Source organism: Ptychodera flava, chromosome 16 (assembly GCF_041260155.1).
Source record: "Ptychodera flava strain L36383 chromosome 16, AS_Pfla_20210202, whole genome shotgun sequence".
Taxonomy (NCBI): domain Eukaryota; kingdom Metazoa; phylum Hemichordata; class Enteropneusta; family Ptychoderidae; genus Ptychodera; species Ptychodera flava.
In genome coordinates, this window is record NC_091943.1 from 27,286,207 (window position 1) to 27,309,643 (window position 23,437).

Below are 23,437 nucleotides of genomic sequence, written 5' to 3' on the forward strand. Positions count from 1 at the left end.
TAATTTTACTTCATACTGATTAATATTGTGTTGGAAAGATTGGAAAAATATCGTCGGTGAAGTTAAAATTGGGTAAATATACTGTACAGGATGATATGTGCCAGATCCTTTCTTCAAGAATGTTCATCCAGTGTGGCTTATTGGATTCGTAAACTTTAATTGTTCTGCCCTGCTGTCTACCGTCTAGCCATTTTCACTCTCGTTCACGGAAGACTTGGTGCTTATGCACCAGGGCGGTAAGAGATGGAGCTCGCCTGCTGTGAAAAGAATCACACAGCTTGTTTATGGAGCCGAATCATCAAGTAGTAAGAATACCATTGTTTTGAATGCCATGTATATACGTCCTATCGTGAAATTAATTTTTTTGTGTGTAAATTTTTCTTTAAATCACCTGGCGCTATTCTTTTACCCGAGCATCAGTAAATGTTTCTCCAAAGGATGAATTATGTGGGCGTTGATATCCAAAAGAAATTAACTACAAAAACATCACTTCTTCTACTACTACTACTACTACTACTACTACTACTACTACTACTACTACTACTACTACTACTACTACTACTACTACTACTACTACAATCGGAATTTCGTCTTTTGATGTACGGCTTTTTGAATTTTTTCTGCACTTATGTTGTAAATATTTGTAAATTCATTGTATTTCGCAGGTTCTCCCTTTCAGTTTTCTCCCTTTTGAAAATCGGTTTCCCTTTTTTTAATTTTTAGTATTTGTAAAATGTGTGTATGTAGTTAATAAACGATGGTTAGAAAACTACTACTACTACTACTACTACTACTACTACTACTACTACTACTACTACTACTACTACTACTACTCATTATTATTATTATTATTATTATTATTATTATTATTATTATTATTATTATTGTTGTTGTTGTTGTTGTTATTATCATTATCATTATTGTCATAATTATAACAAAAATACTCAGCATCAGCATTAGTTGTAAGTTATTGTTGTTGTTGATGTTGATGTTAATGTTGTTGTTGTTATTGTTGTTGTTGTTGCAATAATAAGTACTACACTGAGATGGTCGTAGTGGAGTAATCTTGCCATGGGTTCTTTTTCATTTGTTGTCATCCTTCACAAAGACAACCTGACTAGATGGTCTTCTTCCCTCAGCATGAGCTATTTTCACACTGGATTGGATCATACCCCTTAGATCTTTTAATTCTCAATGATAAAAAAGGCTTGCAATGGCTTATTCTATTAAAATGATTTTGTAAGATTTCACAATTTTAACTTTTAAGATGTACGTCATCAGTAAACCAAGCGCAAAACAGACCAATAATTTGTAAGGATTTTTCGGTCAGTTTTGAGGGGATTTCATGAATGATTAAGTCCCAGATGATAGTTTCTGTTAATTAGGCACATGGTACACCCGCAATTCGTCTTAGAAGACGGCAAAATATGGGAAGGAATGTTTGAGAACTAATTGCTCGTCGATGGTCAGGTTTCAACCGTGAATGGTGGGTCTTCTTTTCAGGATAGTGTTTTTGATACGCATTTCCCAGTGAAATGGCACGTCTCTTTCTGACAGGGTGAGGCCAGGTGCAGAATCTGTGTCTACTTCATTGTCAATATCCATCACATTGTAATATTTTTCCGGTATTCGACACCGCCAGTTTACGACGCGTCAGTGGGCACATCGCCAGATTTCGCAGTAGGTTCATTGTTAGTGATATCGTTCTGAAAAATATCAATGAGGAAAGTGAAAAATCATTGAATATGTTGATAAAACAAAGTATGCAATATGATCTGATAACGTTGAATGGGACGGATCTATATCGTGATTCTTTACTAATGACAAGGAACAAAAGCAACTCGCAACGCCAGACGTGGACGTTGCTGGTGGATTTCGAGTCGTAGTCGCATCGTCTCATGCTTTGCTTAGAATTTGGCTTCCATTTTCTACGTCCCTTATCGTATGTTTCCAACTTTATTCCTTGCATTATCTATAAAGACAAAACTTTTGTAGCCATTACGATCTTAAAATGTATGGTTGAAGAGATTGATACTCAAAACTTATAGAACTTTCCAATAGTTTAAAGATACTATAGATATGCTCTATGATGATGGTGGTGGTGGTGGTGGTGGTGGTGGTGCACGTGTTTTGTTGTTGTTGATGTTGTTGTTGTTGTTGTTGTTGTTGTTGTTGTTCTTGATGATGATGATGATGATGATGATGATGATGATGATGATGATGATGATGATGATGATGATGATGATGATGATGATGGAGGGGAGGAGGAGGAGGAGGAGGAGGACGATGACGACGATGAATCAACTATTATTATTTCTTGCGGCAAGCAGACTCAGAACGGAATCACACGTAATATTCATTCACTTTTGAAAAAACATTTATTAAATTAATTTGTGGGTCTTTCTTTCACGGCATAGTGGCTTCTTTTTTCTTTTGATAATTAAAATTCATGGTTGGTTGGTTGGTTATGCCTGAAATGTCGAAATAAATCTCCACGACAGGAATTCATTCAGGTTACAAATGTGCAGCTACTTTTTCTACATGTAATCATCATCATCATCATCATCATCATCATCTTTGCTTCAGGTTGATGGTATCGTATTTATCTGGTTTATATTTATCTATTGGGAGATGCACGTAGTTAAAAGATTCCTTTCCGTCAGTAACAAACATCACAGCTGTGAGAAAATACATTGAATCGACACTTCGCCAATAAAGGTCTTAGGATGGCATTACACTCAAATTTCAATTCAAGTGTTGCATAAACTTTTTCATGTTGCTTTTGTGAACCCTGACCCTAGACTCTGTTGCTATTAAAAGAGTCGGGTGAGATTTTTTTCGAGGGGGGTCATCCAGATAAGAAATTCGAAGCAGCTTATTTGCGAATCCTTTCTCTCTTATAGGGAGAGCCATTGTCCTCTGCTTGCCGCAAGAACACTGAATACGCCCGTAAACTCAAAAAATAAAATTCCCTTAATATCCTTGTATGTCGTCGAGATTTCATGATTGAGTGCGCGGATTTTCAGCGAAAATCGCGCGATTAGAAGCCGTTGCATTCGATGCCGTGGCATTTCCAAGCCGGGCTGAACCAGCAACAATGCGACTAATCCCAGTAAAAGAGATTATGCAGAAGGTCCAAATTCTTCTAATGAAATGATGCTGGCTAGTTAGTGACTGAAGCACGATATTAAAAAACTAAATCGGATCGGCGACTGTGTTTATCCTATCTTTCAGGACGCCTGGTCTCCGAGCATATGCTTTTTAATTTTCCACTTTTTAAGCTCTAAATCCGTAAAATAGACACTCTTCGGTATTATTACAAGCCGAAGATTTTTTTCTCCGCGATGGTTTGATTTCCTGTTGCCCGTGATCCGCCGCGTCACATCACGTTCCTATTCTATAAAGATGTAATGACAACACGCCCGTCCTCAGAACCATAACTGACTTTCCGTAATATAAACTGGCGTTCAGAAGTGATCGCTGTTATGGCGATATGGAGTTAAATTCTGTTTTGGGGAGTATTTTGTTTTGTTTTAGAAGAGGAGGACAGCGATGTCTGCTAGGCCTATCGCTTGACTAATTTCCATGTTCTGTGCAACAAATACGCAAAGTCATCTGTCACTGCATGAAGTGGGAAATTCAATGCAACCAAAAAATCCGTTTCGGAATTATTCCAAATCACGATCTACAATGTATGTAGTAAATGGGACTTTATGAAATGGTTATTAATTTTGCAAACACTACCCGTTACTACGCGATTTTAAAGCGAGGCGGATTAAAGAAAACCCGACCATACGGATCGAAACTTTAACATTTCGAAGAGCCAAGGAGGTCTGTTAAGCTCGAAAGTCAATAAAAAGGCTGTTCTTTGAAAAAAAATAGCACTTATTACACATGTGTGGAATTACAGGCACTTGACAGGTAACGCGCAGAAATGTGTTACATGTTTTTTCTGGCAACGCTCACGCAATTTTTTTAGTGCTGATTGATTCCGTTAGGAATAATTAGCTAAACTTCAATGTTGCGATGTTGGTGGAGATCAGTTTCAATGTCATGTCTCAGCACGCAAGGAAAGAGGAATAGTATACTACGTTGAGTATATAGCCTCAGAGCGTATCTACATACTTACATAAAGATATGAACGAAGGTTTATATTTTTAAAATCCCATGCTCTTTTTTTTTGCCCAAAGAATTGAAAGTTTGGCATTTTCTGTATTCTCGCTGCCACAATTTTTATTCTTTGACATATTCTTGCTTAAATGATGGGGTGAAAAGAAATATGAATGCACGACTACGGCGACCGACATTTTCAAAAGTGGATCAGATCTTGGCGCCAAAATGGCTGACCGATGCATAATTAGCGCGTATACATTTTGAAATGAAGGTTCTGTACGCTTCCAACGCACAGATTTTTAAATGCAAGTAATTATCATGAGGGTCTGTGATTCAATCGTCCGTTGAAACGCTGGCGTGTTTTTTAAATTATGGTCACTCAAAATTTAATTGATTTTCGTGCACCTTACAAGCACATTAAAGTAATTCACTTTTAACTCAACAGCATTCCTGTCGGCCAAAGTTCGGTCGTCCGTTCCCTCTATAATGGAGGACCTCACTTCATTTGGAGCACAACACGAGAAAAGTTCAAAATGCCTCTGAGGGGCATTGTTTACTAATGCAAAGTGCATTCCTAGATATTCTTTCCTCCAATCATACATTGAATCTTCATTAATCTTACATTTTTCAATCCACGCAAAAGTGCTGATGGCGCGCTTGATACCACAGAAATGCGTGCTTAAGTGTCTTCTGCAAATATAATTTTTCTCTGTTTTAAGCTTGTGTTTATCGCTGGAGATCTTGGTTGGATCCCTTGACCAGGAAGTCTACGTTTACCACGAAAACATCGAGTACTCTTATACTGAAAATGATAGTTTTCTTTAATTCCTGCACTCTCACTTTCTGAAAGTCTTGCTAGAAATCGTTGAAAGTATTTATTTAGTTTTGCATATTAATGATAGATCTGTGACATAAATGAAATTAGCAGTATTGCCCTACAGAAAGATCACGTCGGCCACAGAGTACCGCAAACGGAGAAAAATTCTCTCCCCAGCTAGCTCACCCAATTAGTAGAACCCTGCATACAGCTAGTGAAAGAGCGTCTTCAAGATGGATTCGTTTCACGTTTCATAAATTTTTTACTATAACCCAAACGGGATTCGAACCCCCACACACTCACGGCAACATCGCCTAGCTGATAGGCCTCACACAAAACCAGTCGGCCACTGCTTCCAACCCAAAAGAGTTGGTCACAGCAACCGACTTAGATGTTGCAATTCTGTGCGCGACCGAACAACACGGTGTGCGTGGAGCAGACGACACACAGACACAGTACACACACAGACACAGTACACACACATATAGTAATATGTCATAAATGACGGCTAATGTAGTAATTAAATAACGGCTAAATAGTAATATGTCATAAAGCCGTCATAAATGACGGCTTTTTCGATCAAACTGAAACCTAAATAATTATGATTCTAGGTGCTGTGGAACAGTGAGTTAAGGAAGATTACGAACAAGGGCGCACGATAGGTTTTTTTTAAGGTTCAGAGTGCGGTTAATGACCGAATATTACGGTCCATGCATCTTAGCAAACGACGAAAATGACAAAATGCATTAATTTGCAAAATTACATTTTTTTGTTTTCAAAAATCACAAGAATGTCGAAAATACGCGCATAAGAATAAGGGAAATGGTACATCGTTAGTACAACTGCGTTAGTACTTCAATTGTTATGATGAAACCCTAAAAAAAACCAAACAAACAAACAAACAAAAAACAACACAAAAGCTTCAGGGCCCTACCACATGCTGCAGCAGTAAAAACATATGGAATTTATCCGCATTCTGTCTGCAACAGCGTAAATCTCATGCTCGTAATGTTGTATTTAGTAACAAACGTACAGTCACCACCATAAACGCTATCATGATCTTTGCTTCAATTGCGCCATCTCAGAATATTTTCACGATTATTATGCAAATACGACACCATGATGATTCAAGCTTATCACTAGATTCCTGTTTTAGATAATGAGGTTAAGTGTTGTAAAAAGTTGTTGTGTATAAGCTTATGGTTCAGTGGCTTTCGTTATGGTATATCCTCGACCTATCGGTGCTTTCTGCATATTTTAAATTACCTGCTTGAGTTCGATTTCATAATGTGGGGTGACATATCTTAATCACATATTTCTTAATTCATAGTTGGGCATTGATAAATCAGCAAGAGAAAAACTAGCTGACGACAGATACGCTGTATAGTTTGGAGTAATCTCAAAGAAAGAACGAGATGGAAAACTTTTGTGTCAGGTAATAACTAGACATGAAGTTAAATTTTTAAAGAATCATGCTTGTCGCACGCTTGCACGTTCATTTAGGCTCAAAGTGGAATCGAACGAAATGCCTGTCATATCTGGCCCTATATTGAGTACTAAGGACTTCATAAATATGATTTTTAAACAGGAAAAATTATGTGGCAATTTTTTCGAAAATCATTGCGCGAACACACGACGAAAGGCTGCAAATATTTAAACCATAAAAACGTAAATTACAAGTGCTTATTATTTTCGTTGATAATCTTCTTGCCGTTCTCTTTTCGTTTCGTTGATTTTGCCAATCAAACAAACAAAAGATTTCCGCCATCTTTATGCAAATCAGTCGTCTTTCCCGCCATTGCGTAAAATCTGTATCATTTGTAAGATAATGTCAAACGATTGCGGCCGAGAGAACTTGTAATTCAAATTCATTTTTTTGAATGGAACTTTCGGCTTCATGATGTGAAAGAAAAAAATGGGGGAAATGGTATAGAGAAAAAGGCACGAGGGACGAACAGCACGCGAATCCGTGTAAATTTTATCTTTCTATTCGGTCGCCTCAGTCATACCGCCTCCGAAAGAAACATTACGAGCAGAGTTTAGTTGAAAGCTGTGACAAAGGCAGGCTCCGCCCCGGCCATTACGGAGTGCGTTGTCGTAAAAAAATTGTATTGTTCACTGATAATAGCATAATCCGATAGGCCCACAATAAAGATTGCATTTATTTAATGAATAACCGATGAGCGAAGCCCGTTTTAACGTTCTTTACTGCCAGAATGTGTTTTTTTTTCTATAAATGCAATGCAGTTTGTACGTGCGATGCGGGAGGTTGGCCTATACCTAGACGGAATTCCCCCATATGGCATGAGTAGGTGGCATTATGGGTCTACCTCTCCAATATCCGTTTGCAAGTGTACTAACTTATCCCCATTGAGACCGGATGCTTTGCATGACAATGGGTAACCTCCGACGGGAGCAGGGATTGCAAATCACTTCCAAATGGGGGTTGCTTGATATTTTCTGTTGCCGGCTCATTTGCAGGGAGATGAGCGAGATGGCTTATAAAAGGTGACTCCCGACATATGCTTTTCAGCTAGCAGATGCGACGGTGTGTATGTCAGGCGGATCGCTTGTTTTGTGACCTGAATTCTGCAAGCGACACCAGAATTCAACTCCCAGTGCCCCAATCCTAGATGTCACTAAAAAGTCAAGCAGTTCTTTTTGTGAAATGTTGCATAAAAGTTTCGCTTTCATAATGGCAACATATGACTCTTGAAACATATGAAATTTGGATATTTTGGATGGAGTAAATTAAAGTTGGGTGCTCTTGTGAGCGGCTCGTGGCCAATACAGCACATTTTTTCCCAAAAGTAGCAGCTGATGCAAAAAATGGTGTTCACTGAATGGGAAACGAGGGAGATCCGCGGCAGTTAATAAGAAGCAGACTATATCTTTGCTACAAATATTTCAATAAAGCTAGGACATTAGAATCTCTGTCTACTGAATCGTCATTCTGGTGAAACTATTTGCCGCACATATTGTGCGTTGGAATCGAGTAGCGGCATTTGTAACCCCCGAAACGAAGTACACTAGAATCTTTTTTAAATATTAAAGGACGATGCAGTCTCAGTTACAACATGTCAAACAAATCTCTCTCTCTCTCTCTCTCTCTCTCTCTCTCTCTCTCTCTCTCTCTCTCTCTCTCTGACGACACGCGTTGATCCCATTTCGTTAAAAAACATGGCATTTGCAGTGAACAGTGACCCCTCGGCCCCTCTCCGTTTTACACAGACAAACGACATCGACGGATTTCTTTGCAATCGGACAACAATAACAACTTGAACAAATCGTCGACAGAATCATGATTTTTGTATGCAGGAACTGGCACGTTCTCAGCTGCACTACGTGAAGCGAAGTCAGCGGGCAAGCCGCCTTAGAGACCGTTCAAAGCACAGTTGAGATCAGTAAGTGAACCAGCATGAGAGCAAAATGTACGGCCCGAGATAAATTGTCCACTAAATGACTAAATCGCTTGATTTCTCTATTTGGGTCACCGGGAATAAACACGTGAAAAGCGAGAAAAAAACCGACGACAGAAAATACCGAATGTCTTTGATACACCGGTTGATCACTTAATTGGAATAGGAAATCGTCCGGTGCCGGGGTTTGGGTTTTTTTAAAGCCAGGTAAAACTTGCCTTTCATGCGATAAGCGAGTCTAGTTTTTTTTTTTCTCTGTACCTCTGCTGGTAATTGGTGGAGAAAGATGAACTCGGTGGGTTCACTCAACGCTGTAATTCAATTGTCAACAATTATGATCATATTACCTTACGCTGGGCATGCCATTTACTCCGACTGCAGGCCCTTTCATCGTGTCTACGCCCGGCTGTGCATTGTCAGACACGGCGATTAACCGCCCAGCGTTACATTATACGGGAGTACAAAAAAATTCGAGCTATCACGGAGAATGGAGAACGGTGGGAGCTCCTAAAATTAGCGTGCGTCTCTAACGACGGGTACAAGAACTGAAAACCGCATCAGTGGAAACCGCGCACGAAATTGTGGACCTGAATAACGTGGCTTTTGTTATCAATTTTGCTTAATGGTCGGAATCCCACTTGGCAAGTACAGAGTCGGTAGAAGTCAGTTTTTAATGATGTACATGACGAACCAGCAGCTTCCGACGCACAGACGCTTATTCAATCAATTCGATAAACCCATGTTCCTTTGCATGGGAACAAACATCGCTGGCTTGCAAATACGGATAATCATTCATTATCCTCAAGCGGCCGTGCGCCGAGGAAGAGAATTTCAGCGTAAACTGCAAACACGGCAGCGAATAGTTTTGAAAGGGAAAAAAAAGTATTATAAATGAATTCGAAGCCCGTACTTTTTTTTATCCATTATGGGGATGCAGGATAAATTCCACAGAATCCAAGGGCGTTTGTTTGCTCTTGAAATACATATCCAAACTGTGAAATCTTTCATCTACATATGAGAGATGTTGCAGCCTGTTTAGGAATGATATTTATAGATTGTTTGCCCAATCAACCTACAGATTATGTCTCAAACATGTAAAGGAATACAGCAATTGGGAAAACACAAATCTCTATATGTGACAGATGCGTTCGTTTACATCCCACGCCGGTGTCCTTACAGAGAACGCGTGATTTTGTTCACTTCTTTTTACAACGGGTGTATCTCTTTCTCTCAACTCCGTGCGTTGGAAATCTCGATTGGAACAATGCACATGGTTGGCAGCCTGGATTACGTCATCAGTGCTGACGATAGTCATGGATCATAATATCGAGGAATGGCTTGAGTTAAGTCTTTTGACCTTTCCATCAGTATGCGTTCACCGACAGTCGAGCAACACTCCCCCCGTTACGTAAAATCATGAATCCCGTTTCGTCATGTTTCTGCCTATACCCTCCCCCGACAAACCTCAGACCAGGACGTGTATGATATAAATGCGACATACACAAGGGGTGATATACCGGTAACTGGCGTCAATACTGAGCGCGATGGATAGCTTTAGCATGCAGCGATGAAATACGCGCTCAGCCAGCATCTCCAGTGTGCCTGTGTGTCGTTCAAAAAAATCAAAGCGATCACAACATCTATAATTAAAGACCCGTCTATTATTTATCGCCTTGAGATAGAGTGCTGATTTTAAAGAAAGAGATGTATCTGTATCAAAGTAGTAAATTTCCATTTTCATTGATATCTATATCGGGTAGCCGTCGGCTGTAGGATACAGTATGCGTCTCGCTTGCAAGCTACTTTTTGTTCCCGAACAAGCGGAACGAACGCCTGTGCCTGCTATTCTGTATGACCGGCACACCTCTTTTAAAGTCAGTCTTAACAATGGACAACTCTTAACACAAAAGATATATCTCTATACTGTGTATTGCTTCTAGTGTCTGGATTTTCCCTAATGCAAAAACTTGCCCGCTGACGTATAAAGTGTGGAGGGAAAAATAATAATTTCAATGAGCGCGTATTGAATGTTCACGAAAGCTTTCCAGGACCCGCGGAATGTTCACATCTTCGAAAACAAACAGCATGAGTGTAAAGACGTCGAGATAAAGTTTAGTGAGTAACTAGAGTGTCCCTAAATGGGGCATGCATCCGCTACGCAAACATCAAACATTTAACAGACGACAGAGTTTGTTTAGGCATTGCCAGAAGCGATTAAAGAGCCTAAAGATTTCACCTCATAAGTTGATTTTAACGATCATTAGAAATGCGTAAGCTCCCCATACACATACATATCATACTCTTACACATACACACACACCTAGATGTGTAATTGTGTGTGTTTGTATATATATATATTATATATATATATATATATATATATATATATATATATATATATATATATATATATATATATATATATATATATATATTAGGCTGCGTTCAAAAAAAATGGTGGGGGGGCTGGAGGAACCGCGATTGAAATCTTTTTTTTTCAGATCCCCTCAATACCTTCGAAAATTTTCAACTCCCCCTCAATACTCTAAAAAAATTTCACTTCCCCCCCCCCATTACCATATAGCCGCATATTTATAGGGACTGCACTCAGAGTAAAAATAAACATGTAATTTGTCGTTCTGCACGCAGATGTTCGACACTACCTCTTATCAGCAGGTTGTAGAGCCATATACCTAGGGCAAGTTCTTAAATTGATTCATTTTTAAATGCATCAGTGAACTTTTTGGATTTCTCAGTCTAAGCCGACTTGAGTTTATCCAACTCTGGCTTGGTCAATGTCACCAACTGAAAAGCACACAAAATGACAATCATGTGAGAGTATGAAAATTATGTATTCCTGGCTACGTTTAACCAAATTGCGAAAAAATGAGCTCAGTGATTTACCGAAAAAAAACCATTTTTTAAAGCACATGACATATATACAACTTAGATGCCACTTATAAATGTCTTACAAAGTTTACAATATTGGAAGGTTAAAATATTCCATGAAATTAATGTTTAAATCTCAGAAATTTTTGATGTAATAATGGCAAATTTGATAAAATATAAACGGTCTATTTAGTCACACATTTTTCTTACTTTTGTGTTTTTGTACAATGAAATGTGAAAATTTCATTCACTGCATGAACTTGAAATGAATGGTTTTAAATACTGATTTTAAGTGATTTTAGAAAAACTGACTTTTCATCGTACATTTGTATAAGATCAATTACGGTGACCCCATCTTTTTTCTCTGGCTGGATCTTGTGTACAAGTAGATGTATGTTTCACTGTCAATTGAGTGTCCTATGACCGAAACTTTTCTTAAACTACATCAGAGGCAGAGCTACATGTATCACAATCACTGCCAGTATGTAGTAGCAGGGCAGCAGTTGTATTAACTTTTCATTTTGACAATATTTTGTTCAGTTTATACAATTGCGTTCCTGTTCTACTCTCTACAGCATGTTGAGCTGTCCAGTATTCAGCTTGCCAACACAGCCTACGTGTACCATGCATTTGTATCATTCAATTATCACCAATATTTAGACAAATGGGCTTTGTTGACAAACTGAATATTGTGTTTTTCAGCATGTTGTAGAGAGACACCAAGAAACTGTGTTTGATACATTGCATGGAAATATTGGAAAATTATCAACAGCTGCAGCTCCTGCCCCACATTACATTGTTTTACGAAAATTTAATGGCATTCATACATTTTTAAATTTTTTCGAGATTAAAGACATAAAATGCGACACAACGGTTCTAGATTTTGTTTAATTATTACTAACATTAGAACCATTGGACGACATCAAAATGTTGGTAGTCAAAATATTTTCAGGTCCCCCCTATAGGCAGAGCACAACTTTCAAGTCCCCTTCCACTACCCCCAAAATTTTCGAATCCCCCCGAATTCCTCCAGCCCCCCCCCTCACCATTGTTTTTGAACGCGGCCTTATACGTTCGAAAATATTCATTACAAATGAATAACATGTGCATATATGTCTATATACATATATAGTATTTTACTATGTATATTTGTGTATGTATATACATACATACACTCACACCTTTCAATCAAACTGCCTGTCTCTGTATCCTTTTTATTGATCTACGTACTTACCTACCGATCTATATATCTATCGATCTATCTATCCATCTATTACTCTATCTATCCATTTATCGATCTGCCCACCCACCTACCTTCCTACCGATCTATCTATCTATCTATCTATCTATCTATCTATCTATCTATCTATCTATCTATCTATCTATGCATCTATCTATCAACCTTTTGGTAGTTGTACGCCTCCTTTATTTGAGAAGTGCGTCCCTGTACTTATTTCTTTGCAATAATTGTAACAGAAAAAAGTATATAACGTACAAAAACAAGCGTTGATAGAACACGTGATATGGGTGAGCACTAATTTACTGTTGGACAAATATGATCTTCGCTGGTTTGTATGTCACATGTGTGTGTGTCTGTGTCAGTGTGTGAAAGAGAGAGAGGCTGACAGAGACAGAAACAGACAGAGAAACAGGACAGGGATAGACAGACAGACAGATGGGCACCAAGACGGACAGAGAGAAACTGAGGTAGAAAGACTGACAGAGACAGATAGAGACAAAGAATTAGGGTAGGTAGAGATCAGGTTGGTTAGTAAGTGTGATTTTACCGTCACATACAAGACATAAAGTGGAACAGAGTTACACGTAGTCAAAGCATACTCCGTTTGTCACTTCTCGAATCCCATGGAGATAAGTCTCTAGGACGCTCCAATTAAACTTTCACGTTCGAGTGCTTTTCATAATCTCCGCAAACCATCTTGAATCGGGTTCGTTGCTGCTTTATACGGTAGGCAGTGCGTCATTAACGCAAAAAGCGGATTTATAAAAAAAAGCGCGAGGTCTTTAGGTCGGGCCAGAGTCATCGTGATCGAGAATTTAGTAACAGTTCAAAGGGCTTGCTTTGTGTATGCCCATGCAAGCGATCGATGGAACATGTTGTTGACCATGTTCACGATGGGTGAACTTTCAAATTGCAGACAGGCGCATCTACACGCCAATGGTTGACGTTGCTGCGTAAGAAAAACGGCGCGAACAGAGTCGTGAAGTTTAAAGTAGCACGCGCCTCGAAATTGAAAGATTTAAAATTTTGCTCAAACTTTCTATAGAGATACTTAAAATATTTCCTTTTGAAATAATAAATATAAATAGGGGTCACTGTGCAAAATTTGGTACGAGAGAAACAAATTAGCCAATATTTCCCGATGTTTCAATTCAAAAATGGCCGTCATCCCCGTGTCAGCTTTATGACGAAAACGTGCAATTTCCGGTTTTCACAAAAAGTTTTAAAACTATAGTTTTAAAGCTATAGTTGCTCCATGAGCTTCAACACGAGTCCCACAAGTGATTGACCAAAAATAGTACATTTTAAGAGTTCGAATATCTGTCTCCGACGTACATTCTTACTTTAAAAACCTACAACACAGCGGCACTGTGAAATGGCAGTACAACACCGCTAGAGAACATTTCTTGTTGCAGCAAAGTGTTTCCGCGACAGCTCTGTGTATATAAATACAAGAGCATAAAAGTTGAGTTTTTTAGGTTACTATCCAGACTAGTCCCAACCACATCTGTATACACTACCTAATGACAAATGTACAGTTTTGTGTCATGCCAAGGCAGAGAACCGTACAGAGTAACAACGACATTGTCACTTAACTGCTGAGACACGCTTTAACAGAGATGACAAGACTGCCATGGCAATGGGGCAATTATGCCATATGACTGGGATAGAGTTCTAAAAACATTACGGAACATCATATGCCTGTCAAATATTTGCCGATTGACAAAATGCACATTGTATATGCTGTATACACCACAGCTTACTGTTGGCAGACTGATCACAAATGTGAAAATTTGACTTTCGAGAAATTTCAGAGTGACGTATATATACTGCGCTTCCTGAAACAGTATCCAAACAAGGCGCATAGTTGCAGACTACGAAACTCAACGTCCAACGCGCTAAATGCAACTCAAACACATGCACTCAGTACGTAGAACAGCGTTGACAATGTGTTCTTTCCGGGTTAGAGAGACAAACTTTGATCCAATAGCTGCCTAAAAGTGAAAAATGGATCAGTTATTGTCAAAAATTAGAAGTAAAATGTCAGTTCATTAGAATGTTCTTGGAATGGTATGATGTAGAAATTGTATCTCTGTCACCTCATTTCTCATTTCGCGTTCAGTGACGTCATCACGGTGCGCTTCCTCCTTGAACCTGAAGCTCTCCCAACATTAAAGGTGTATAGTCACCTGTAATCTAACTGTGCCCATATATGGTCAAAGGGGCGTTCCTTGGTATTCAAAATGCCCATGTAAGGGCGCTGTTTTTTTTAAAAAGTGGCCACCCGCTTAAAATCTGTGATTGGTTAGATTTTCTCTTTCCATGGTAACTGTGGCAAAATTGGAACAGGTGACAGTATACTTTTGAATAGCTTTTGTTCGGGGGGGGGGGACTGCATGATATTGCAGTGCGTTGTGGGTAAAAATATCGACTTCTCACCACAGCAAGAGTTTGGTCTAACAAATAATTTTAACACCAATATTATCACTGTCATGGCAAAAAGTTCTGTTTGTTTGTGAAAGTAGCTCAACTTATGCATTTTTTCAACATTTCAGGCATTTCTGGTATGCAATTCCTGTATAACCTAAACTTTTACTTTAGCTTCTGTTGTCTTATGTGTTTTACCCGTTGAAATCCGCCATATTTCAATTATTGTCGACCGTCAGACTTTTATGGCTAACTTGGGTGGCAAACTCGCATTTAAGGAACCGAGAATTAGAGGGACAGAGTTGACATAATTGAAATAAATACATCGCAAAAACAGGAAACAAAATAAATCGTTCACTGTGTTTTCAACAAACTTAACAGTCTTCACAAATTATATAAAGTGGATGGAGCCCCTTCACTCAAACCTCCGATGAGAATTCGCAAGGCTGAATACTTCTCTCCCTTTCTCTGTTTCTCCCCTCCGCGCCTCAAAATTGAAAAACTTGAACGTTTTGCTTAAACTTTCCGTAAAGAAAGTCAAACCATTCCTTTTCGAAAGCAATCAAAATAAAAATCAGGGGTCAAGGTGCAGACTTTGGTACTTTGAAAACAAATTACCCAAGACTTTGAAATTCAAAATGGCCGCCATCCCTGTGATAGCTCAATGCGGAAAACATAAATTTTCACGTTTTCGTAAAAATAAGCCGGTGAAAACTTAATTTACTTCACAAGCGTGAGCCCACGCAAGTGTTACATTAAAAACGTATTGTAAAAGTTTGAGAGTCTGAGTATCTGTTTCCGAGGCACATTTTACCTTCACTGAATTCAATCCATTTGGGGAATAAAAACAGACAAACTTATACATAGTTTACATTCAGGGATTTCATTATGTTTGAAGTAGGGGGCCAGAATGGAAAAGTAGTCGGCTTGCAGCTGCCATGACCACAAAGCGGTCGTCGGCGGGGGAGGGTCCGGGAGGGGGTGTTCCCCCTCCCGGCCGAAGGCCGGAAACCCTGAAAATGAGCTAAAATTCACTTTTTACAGCTTACAGTCACATGAATGTCTAGTATTTTCAGAAGAATTGTCAGCAGTGTTCCACGGCAATTTTTGTTCATATCATAAAAGCCACTTTCCTGGAAGATTAGGCCTAAATATAATAATTCATAATTAAAAATGACTCATAAAATGTGGTAATGGTGACGATATTTTGAACAAAGAAAACTGAAGTCTTTAGAACCTCTATGCTTTTAGGAGGTAAACTATAATAATTCACTATTATTAATGATATAAATTTGATATGTAGATGATATTATACAGTGTTACATGTAGACAGGGGGATAGGGGATTCTCCCTCTGCTGAAATGTTGGCACCCCAATTCATTTGTCAAGGGGTACCACTCCCCCAATGAAATGGTGCCAATCACACCTTAGAGGTACAAGTAGAACACATGAGCTGGTGAAATGCCCCCCAAATTTTCTGGTACAGGGGGAAAATCCCCTTTGATGCCATCCTGGATGAAACACTCATATTTTAAGCACGTACAGTAAATAAGAAACTTTTCATTAATGTATAATGTTATGCTTAAAATTAAGAACCCTGATGTTTGTATGGAAATCTGTAGATGAAGAACTTTAATACCACTAGGGAGGTAAAAAGGATAATTTATTCATCAATTATGATTAAAAATGACAATGATGACCATATTTCGCAAATCGAAACCAAGATACTCAAGGTTATATGACTTAGGCCTTTATCGGTATGCAAAGTAAGAACCTTGATATAGGATATGGAAATTTGTACGTTCAGAAGCTTACATTTGGATTTAACCTGACGATCGCTTTTGAAGTGAATTTAGAGGTCTGATCGACGTATTTTAACAACTCTGGGTGACATTCGTATTGACGTCGATAGACCGAAAAGCATATATCATACGTCCATTACCTCCACATTTACGCCTACCGCAGTGCAACGAAAGTCGGCTTACTAAAATTCGAACTGTAATCGGAAAGTATTTTCGTGAGAAAAACATTAGGTCATTGCCTTTAAAAAACAGTTTAAATCCACGTAATTATCCTTCTCTGGTTTCTTGGTCCACTTCAAAACCGAAGATCGTACAGCGATCGCTTCTGTCTTCATTTGTTCATCGACCATTTTGAGTTGAGCTAACGACGGCCGACAGGTGTAGTATGCACGTTTTCATTGGCGTATATAAAGGTCACCATATGGGAATCAGCAATTCAGGTAGCCAATAGAATCGTCCGTTGCAATTCCGATTTTTATTGAGGCAGTATACGCAAGACCGTGCTGCATCATAGTACAAGGTGATCGTAGCAATCACTCGTCTTCTAAATTTTGTTTCACATAAAAGCCGTTGGAAAGTTTGATTACACAGCTTGTGTAACTTGCCCGTATCATTTCAGAAGGTAAAAAAAATTTTAGCTGTGAAAGAGTTCAAATTTTCTGAAAAAGTAGCCGGCGAAATCGTGAGAGTAACCGGTCAATTTCGCCGGCTGCCGGCTCTTAATGAAACCCCTGTAAAGTTACATCCGGGGAATCCGTCACTGCCTGTTCTTCCGGAAGTAATATCATCGCCATAATTTATCAGAGGCGTCCAGTTAAATCAAACACACATTCTTCGCACAACAGCATGATTTTTATTTTACGTCTGTCAAATACACAGTGCGTGGTCCATGGCAAAAATTAAGATCCGACTCAGCTCAATAGATGGAGAATCTGTAAAACCAGTCGCTTGCCTGTTCAAGCACGGTCCCTGGAGGGACCGTGGAGGGACCGTGGTTCAAGTAACAGAAATTCTGAAGTAACTTTGTCTCCTTCTTATAAAATGTTTTCTTGTGTGAAAACCATGGGTGAGAGGAGAAACAGAGAAAGGGAGAGAGAGACACAGACACAGGAGGAGCAGAGAATGGCAGATGAGAGAGAGAGAGAGAGAGAGAGAGAGAGAGAGAGAGAGAGAGAGAGAGAGAGAGAGAGAGAGAGAGAGAGAGAGAGAGAGAGAGAGAGAGAGAGATTGACCTCTGTAACTTTTGTCAGTGATTTCCATTTATAGGAAACGTTTCGGAAGATGTCCGTCTTTACTAATGTTGAAATAGATATAAAATTTTATTGAGTAATTATGACCTTTCGTCAGAAAAAACAAGCACCGAATTTACTAAATCACCGTTTGTTTTTTAAGGATATTTGGATAATATAACGCACATTGATCAGTGATGCTAGTGTCAGTGTCCTTTTCGTCATGGTGCATCTCCGGAGACGGTAGTATTGTTGCTAAGGGTTGAGTGACAAGGTTCCGCAAGCGTTATCTGAAAATCGTGCCAATGCGACAGCCAACTCCCAGCATTACTTTTCACAGTCTACATATTAAGTTATTGAATCACTCTACCGAACTGTGACAACTATCATCATCGAGCAAGCAATACCAGGAAAGTGATGATAAATATTCCGGATTTCAAACACTTCACAAATTTCAATTTTGAACGTGGCTTATATGTCTTTACAATAGTATACACGCTAAGATGGGTTATCATCAACCTTTAATACTTCATAAAATCTCAAAATTTGCGAACACTTTCATTTTCTTGGGCGATTCATAAGCATTCAAGAGAAATTTGTGTTTGATGTTGGCAGGCAGTCGCTCAATTTCGCAGCGCCGCGCTGCTCAGATCTCTTTCCGCCGGGGTCTGGCCAGCAACCGCTGAATGAAGCGCGGCAATTTGTGAGAGGTGTCGTTCGTCTGCATGAAACATGGTGAATAGCACGTAGTCTTTGTATTATCTACGAATTTATACACGATAACACGATGTACTATGTAATATCCTGTGTCTTTTCCCATCTTTCCATTGTGCGCAGCGGTAATTGGACCGCGCGTACAAATCACCTGAATTATCGTCAATTTTCGTATTATTACTATTATCGCGTCAAAACTCCTCAATTTTCTCTCATGAGTACAGCGTTTTTTCTTTCCTAGGCCCAAATAGCCCTGGATTTATCCCCATTTTCCGATGCAGCCTCAAATACAGGAGATTGGTGATTTGCAGACGACATTTTGTATCATTAAATAATGACTTTTTCCCGCCTTTTATTCCGCCGATAGTTTCAACGGACTTTTCTTTGACTGCTCCTTGACTGACAAATTTAAAATGATAATTGGAAAATATCTAACGAAGGTTGGCGATGGATTATTTTTTAGTTGTCTGTGTGTATTTTCGTGGAATTTAATATCACTTTGTTATTATGTATCCATACGAGCTTAATTTAACTAATTCGTTTGTAATTTACACTATTTTTCAAATAGACATGTCATACGTGACGAACTCGCGATGGGCACATTTTACGTCTGTTTGCCGTTCAAGAGAAGCTAAACAAAATGTTTCGTAGGAGAATTTTTTCTTTCCATTTCTCAAAATCTGTACTTCTGCCCGGGGGTAGGATACCTAAACTTCGAGCAGGCTTGACCCTCGCCCGAAAGACTCGAATATCATTTTTATGAAGAAATAATGATGCATTGTGCTTTCTTGTAATTAATTGAAGACGGGAATTCTAAGTTTAGCCGGATGGATTTACTCGTGAACGCATTCGAAGAACTACTAATGAAGGAACATGGTGTGAATTCGAGAAAAACACAAAGTTCACAATTTCCCCCGAAATATGGATTGTTCGAATGAAAAGTAAACAAAAACAAAATATGGACTTTTGTGAAAATCACCATTGATATCGTACGTTGATTGTCAAGGGTAGATAGAAGTACACGAAAACAGGGGAAAGGTTTTACTGCCATGTAATTTAGGGAATCACAGCACAAATAAAGCCAAATGGTTTTTAAAAAATTTGCAATGATAACCTGTGTTTCGGAGTAAATCTCAAACAATACGTGAGGCGAGGCGCATTTTAGAAATACTGTAAGATAAACCTGGGCTTTGAAAGTCGTTTAGTATTTAATTAGTTACTGGTTAGAGGCAAGAAGATGAGAAGGGACAAGAGTATCCGAACATGGCACAAAAACTTGCTTCGAATTACATTTGAAAAGCAAACTGCCGGTGTACACGATCGTCTACTCATTAACTCGTAATGGCGGGATCGTTACTATCGGCTACAGGTTGTTAACGTTGCGCGCCGTTCTGATCAGCGATGGAAAACCGAACAAAGGAGACAGGTAGCCCGCTGCAAGGGCTAGGAGCAGTCCGCGTATATCCTTGCAACAGAAAGCCGCTTACAAAAAAAATATCACAATGAAAATGTAGGTCTCTCCCTCCCTCTCTCAAGAAACTACTTTAACGAGTCTCCTTGCGTTCAAAACGTCCATTCATTTCTGCCCCATTTAATACGAACATGTAATAGGTGTTTTTTTGTTCACCGAGCACGTTTAGTCCGCATTTTACGCTGTACAAAAACAAAGAGGCCCTTTCCTTCGCTAGCTGGCAAATGCACCAGTTCAAGCTACTTTACGTGTACGCGTTGTCGATTTTCTAAACATTTCACTGACATCGCATTTCATAGGCGAGGATGCGGACATGGTGACAGTTCCGTCGTCTGCGTTAGTTTCCTTTTCAAATGCGCCCCTTCTCCACGCTTTCCGCCTGGCTGCACCGCCTGTTTAGATCATTGAAATTTTTTTTCAACTCTTTTTTTTTTTCATAAAAGTGATTTCCTCGTTAGGGAAGGAAAAGTACAGACTACGCTGACTACGTTTCATGTCTGACAGTTGCACAACTCTCCTTGAAAAAAAAAAGATATCAGCGATTTTACGCACCCTTTGAACGCCACGTGACGGAAGAATTACAATGGACGGGGACCTGCGCTGAGCGTCTGACTTCGCTGGAGTTTGAATAAAAGTTGTGGATTCTACACTTTAGATATTGAACGAAAAGAGGTTAAAATGCGAAACGTAAAAAAAAACATAATTAAGACAACACTCAATGCACAACAAAAACACTATTTGAGCTCGGCTACAAAGTCATGTCGCTTAGCTTTTTATGTTGAATTTTTTTTGGTGTTTTAATTTGTATGAAAGACCTGTCGCTTTCAAAACCAAAGGTGATGTGTAATTTAAGTCTCGTCCTACCCTTAATGAGATAAGCGTCGACGAGTGCACTCTGCTACTGCGGAGTGGCAGAGTGAAGTGTGTACTTCACAGCAAGAGCGTACTAGTCGAGTCATCTTTTTCGCATGTGTCAAAATTATTGATTGAGCTGCCCTGTCGTACCGAAGTCTGGCCTTTCCCGCTCAGTCTTTTGTTGTACACAGAAGCCTTCTCCCCCAGCCCCCTTTGCCAGGTCTTCGACCCAGCCGGGTGAGGACACCAATGATTTCGGAAACGGACCGACGATTGTGGGAAATGGTCGTGAGGTTGCCCAGAGATTAATAAACTATATTCACCAATATCTGGAAAGTGAATTTTGTCGATATCATTGTGATTCGTAGCTCAGTCTTCTCAGCGGAGCGCATCTTTTTGTAATTTTCTGAGGGAATCCGTGTGGATCGAGTGCAACCTAAAACTGTTGTTTGTTTTGTTTTCCAACTGACGGTATACATACTAATCGTTTATGAACGACATCTAAAGTACGTTACGTACTAAAACTACGATATTTAGATACGGCTAATATAATTGCAACAGTATCCATGTGAGCATGCGTCGCATCCTGAGCCGGACGGCCAAAACGACAGACAGACAGACAGATATGTGCAGTGGGACTCACAAAAGCGGGAGAGACCGACATGTAGACTGAGATGGTGACAGAAACCACTCGAAATTGACAGGCAAAGACGTGTCTTGGGGAAATTGTTGACATTTTTACTGTTTTGAAGTCATCACTGTCCTCTTCAGAATTGCCGCTTTGTCCCCTCCGTCTTCCATCCGTGCGAATTCGAAATCTTTATTCGCTTTCTCTGTCGAACTCCTTTTGTCGATGTTGAATAGTCGCTGAGTGAGTGTGTGCGTGTGTGTGTGCGTACGTTTGTGAGAATTACATTCCCACCAACACTGACCGACATCAATATGTATTGTTTTCCCGCGCTATTTGAAGAGTGTTTTTTCTACTTCTCTCTTAAAAAAATAATTAAGAATCCCAACAAACACTCCAGTTATCAGTGTTTCCTGATACTCTACTCCACAATATTTTTTATCTGAAAAAGCAAACCGCGCGCTTTCCCGAAAATGAGTTTTTAAATAGTGGCCACAAGGGAAGGCCAGCTATCATCATAGGCGATGAAGTATTTGAAAAACCGTATGCCATTGCAATATGAATTCATTTATAAGCGAGCATAAAAGCTTTCAAAACGCAAGCAAAGTGGATCGCCGGCGGCGTGTCATTACCGGCGACTGCAACATCTTTTTTTTTCACTCGTTGAGTAACTAACGCGTATATGGTCAGAAACGTGACTTAGTGAAAAAAAGCCGAGGACCTCACCACTGAGTCTGCTGCGAATTGAGCTTTCGGATGAACCAAGAAGAGAGCCAAAATGTCATGATTTCTTGTGCCTTCATTTCAGTGCTGACAATCCTTGGGAGAAATTACCCGAGGCGAAATTTTCGCACAAAGGAACATGGGGGGAACTCCGCGTACTGCTAGATCGGGAGGGGTGCGCGTGGCTAGCTCTGCGGAAAATTGCTTGACTTCACGCAGTCAAATGGGCGAACGGGTCACAGTTGAAAATGGCTTCTCTTTATTCCCTTTTGAAAAAAAAGAAAGAAATCCATTTACCATTTAGGCAATTTAGCCCTCGAAAGTGTGGTTCCTGAGCTTCGTCGATCTGTCAGCGTTGTATGTAAATTGGTGAGGTGTGACTGTGAACAGCGTGGTGGTTCGTGGGGGGACAAGGCGCGTGCTAAAGCTGCTCGACTGTGGTGATTGCTGAAGCACGTATAGTGCCATCTACCGGGCAGATTGGGAAAAAAAATTAAACTAAATACAAGGGCCCAAATCAAGGGACGTTTTCAGATCGAGCTTTAGAAGGGATGGACATGCTAGGGTCAGCGGGTGTAAATGGTTTGAACGCAGGCCACTGGTGTCGCTTTTTCGAACGTCAAGTTCTAGAAAATTCGTCTGACCTGAGATTTCCGTCTTCGTTTGTAGAGCTTTGATTGAAAGGCTGGCGATTTCTACTAATGGTTTGAGAAAAAATGAGTACCACCTTTGCTGGGTTGAGTCAGTTATTTTTAGGGGTAGGGCAGGGTTCGTTCGAACTCGAAAAAGAGACAGTCATCAATAAACTTCGCAGAGCTACTAAGTGATCTCCTACCATCGATAGTGGTCATGTTCATGGTATAAATTCAAATTTTCTACATTGCCATGCTTCCGAGTGGAAACCTTGATATCCCGATAATTTTAAATGACTCGAACCAAAATTTTCCATCGTTTTTATCGAAGAGTTTTCCTCAAGGTCAAAAGCCGTCTCGCGCTCCTAATGTAGATTCCATTTCTTAAAGAAAGCACCTAACACAGCTTAGCAACGCGTCCTTCTCAACAACAATACTGACTATCACCATTGCATTGGTTTCACATGCACGGAGAATC

At 39.6% G+C, this 23,437-nt stretch overlaps 1 protein-coding gene across 1 annotated transcript in view; it reads left to right on the forward strand.

Moving 5' to 3' along the window:
• The first annotated feature begins 2,079 nt into the window (after positions 1-2,079).
• The window catches only part of LOC139113965 (LIM/homeobox protein Lhx9-like), a 77,703-nt gene continuing 56,345 nt past the window's right edge, over positions 2,080-23,437 (forward strand). The window contains 1 exon segment of the mRNA XM_070675439.1: positions 2,080-2,125. Within this exon segment, the coding sequence (XP_070531540.1) occupies positions 2,080-2,125 (46 nt within the window).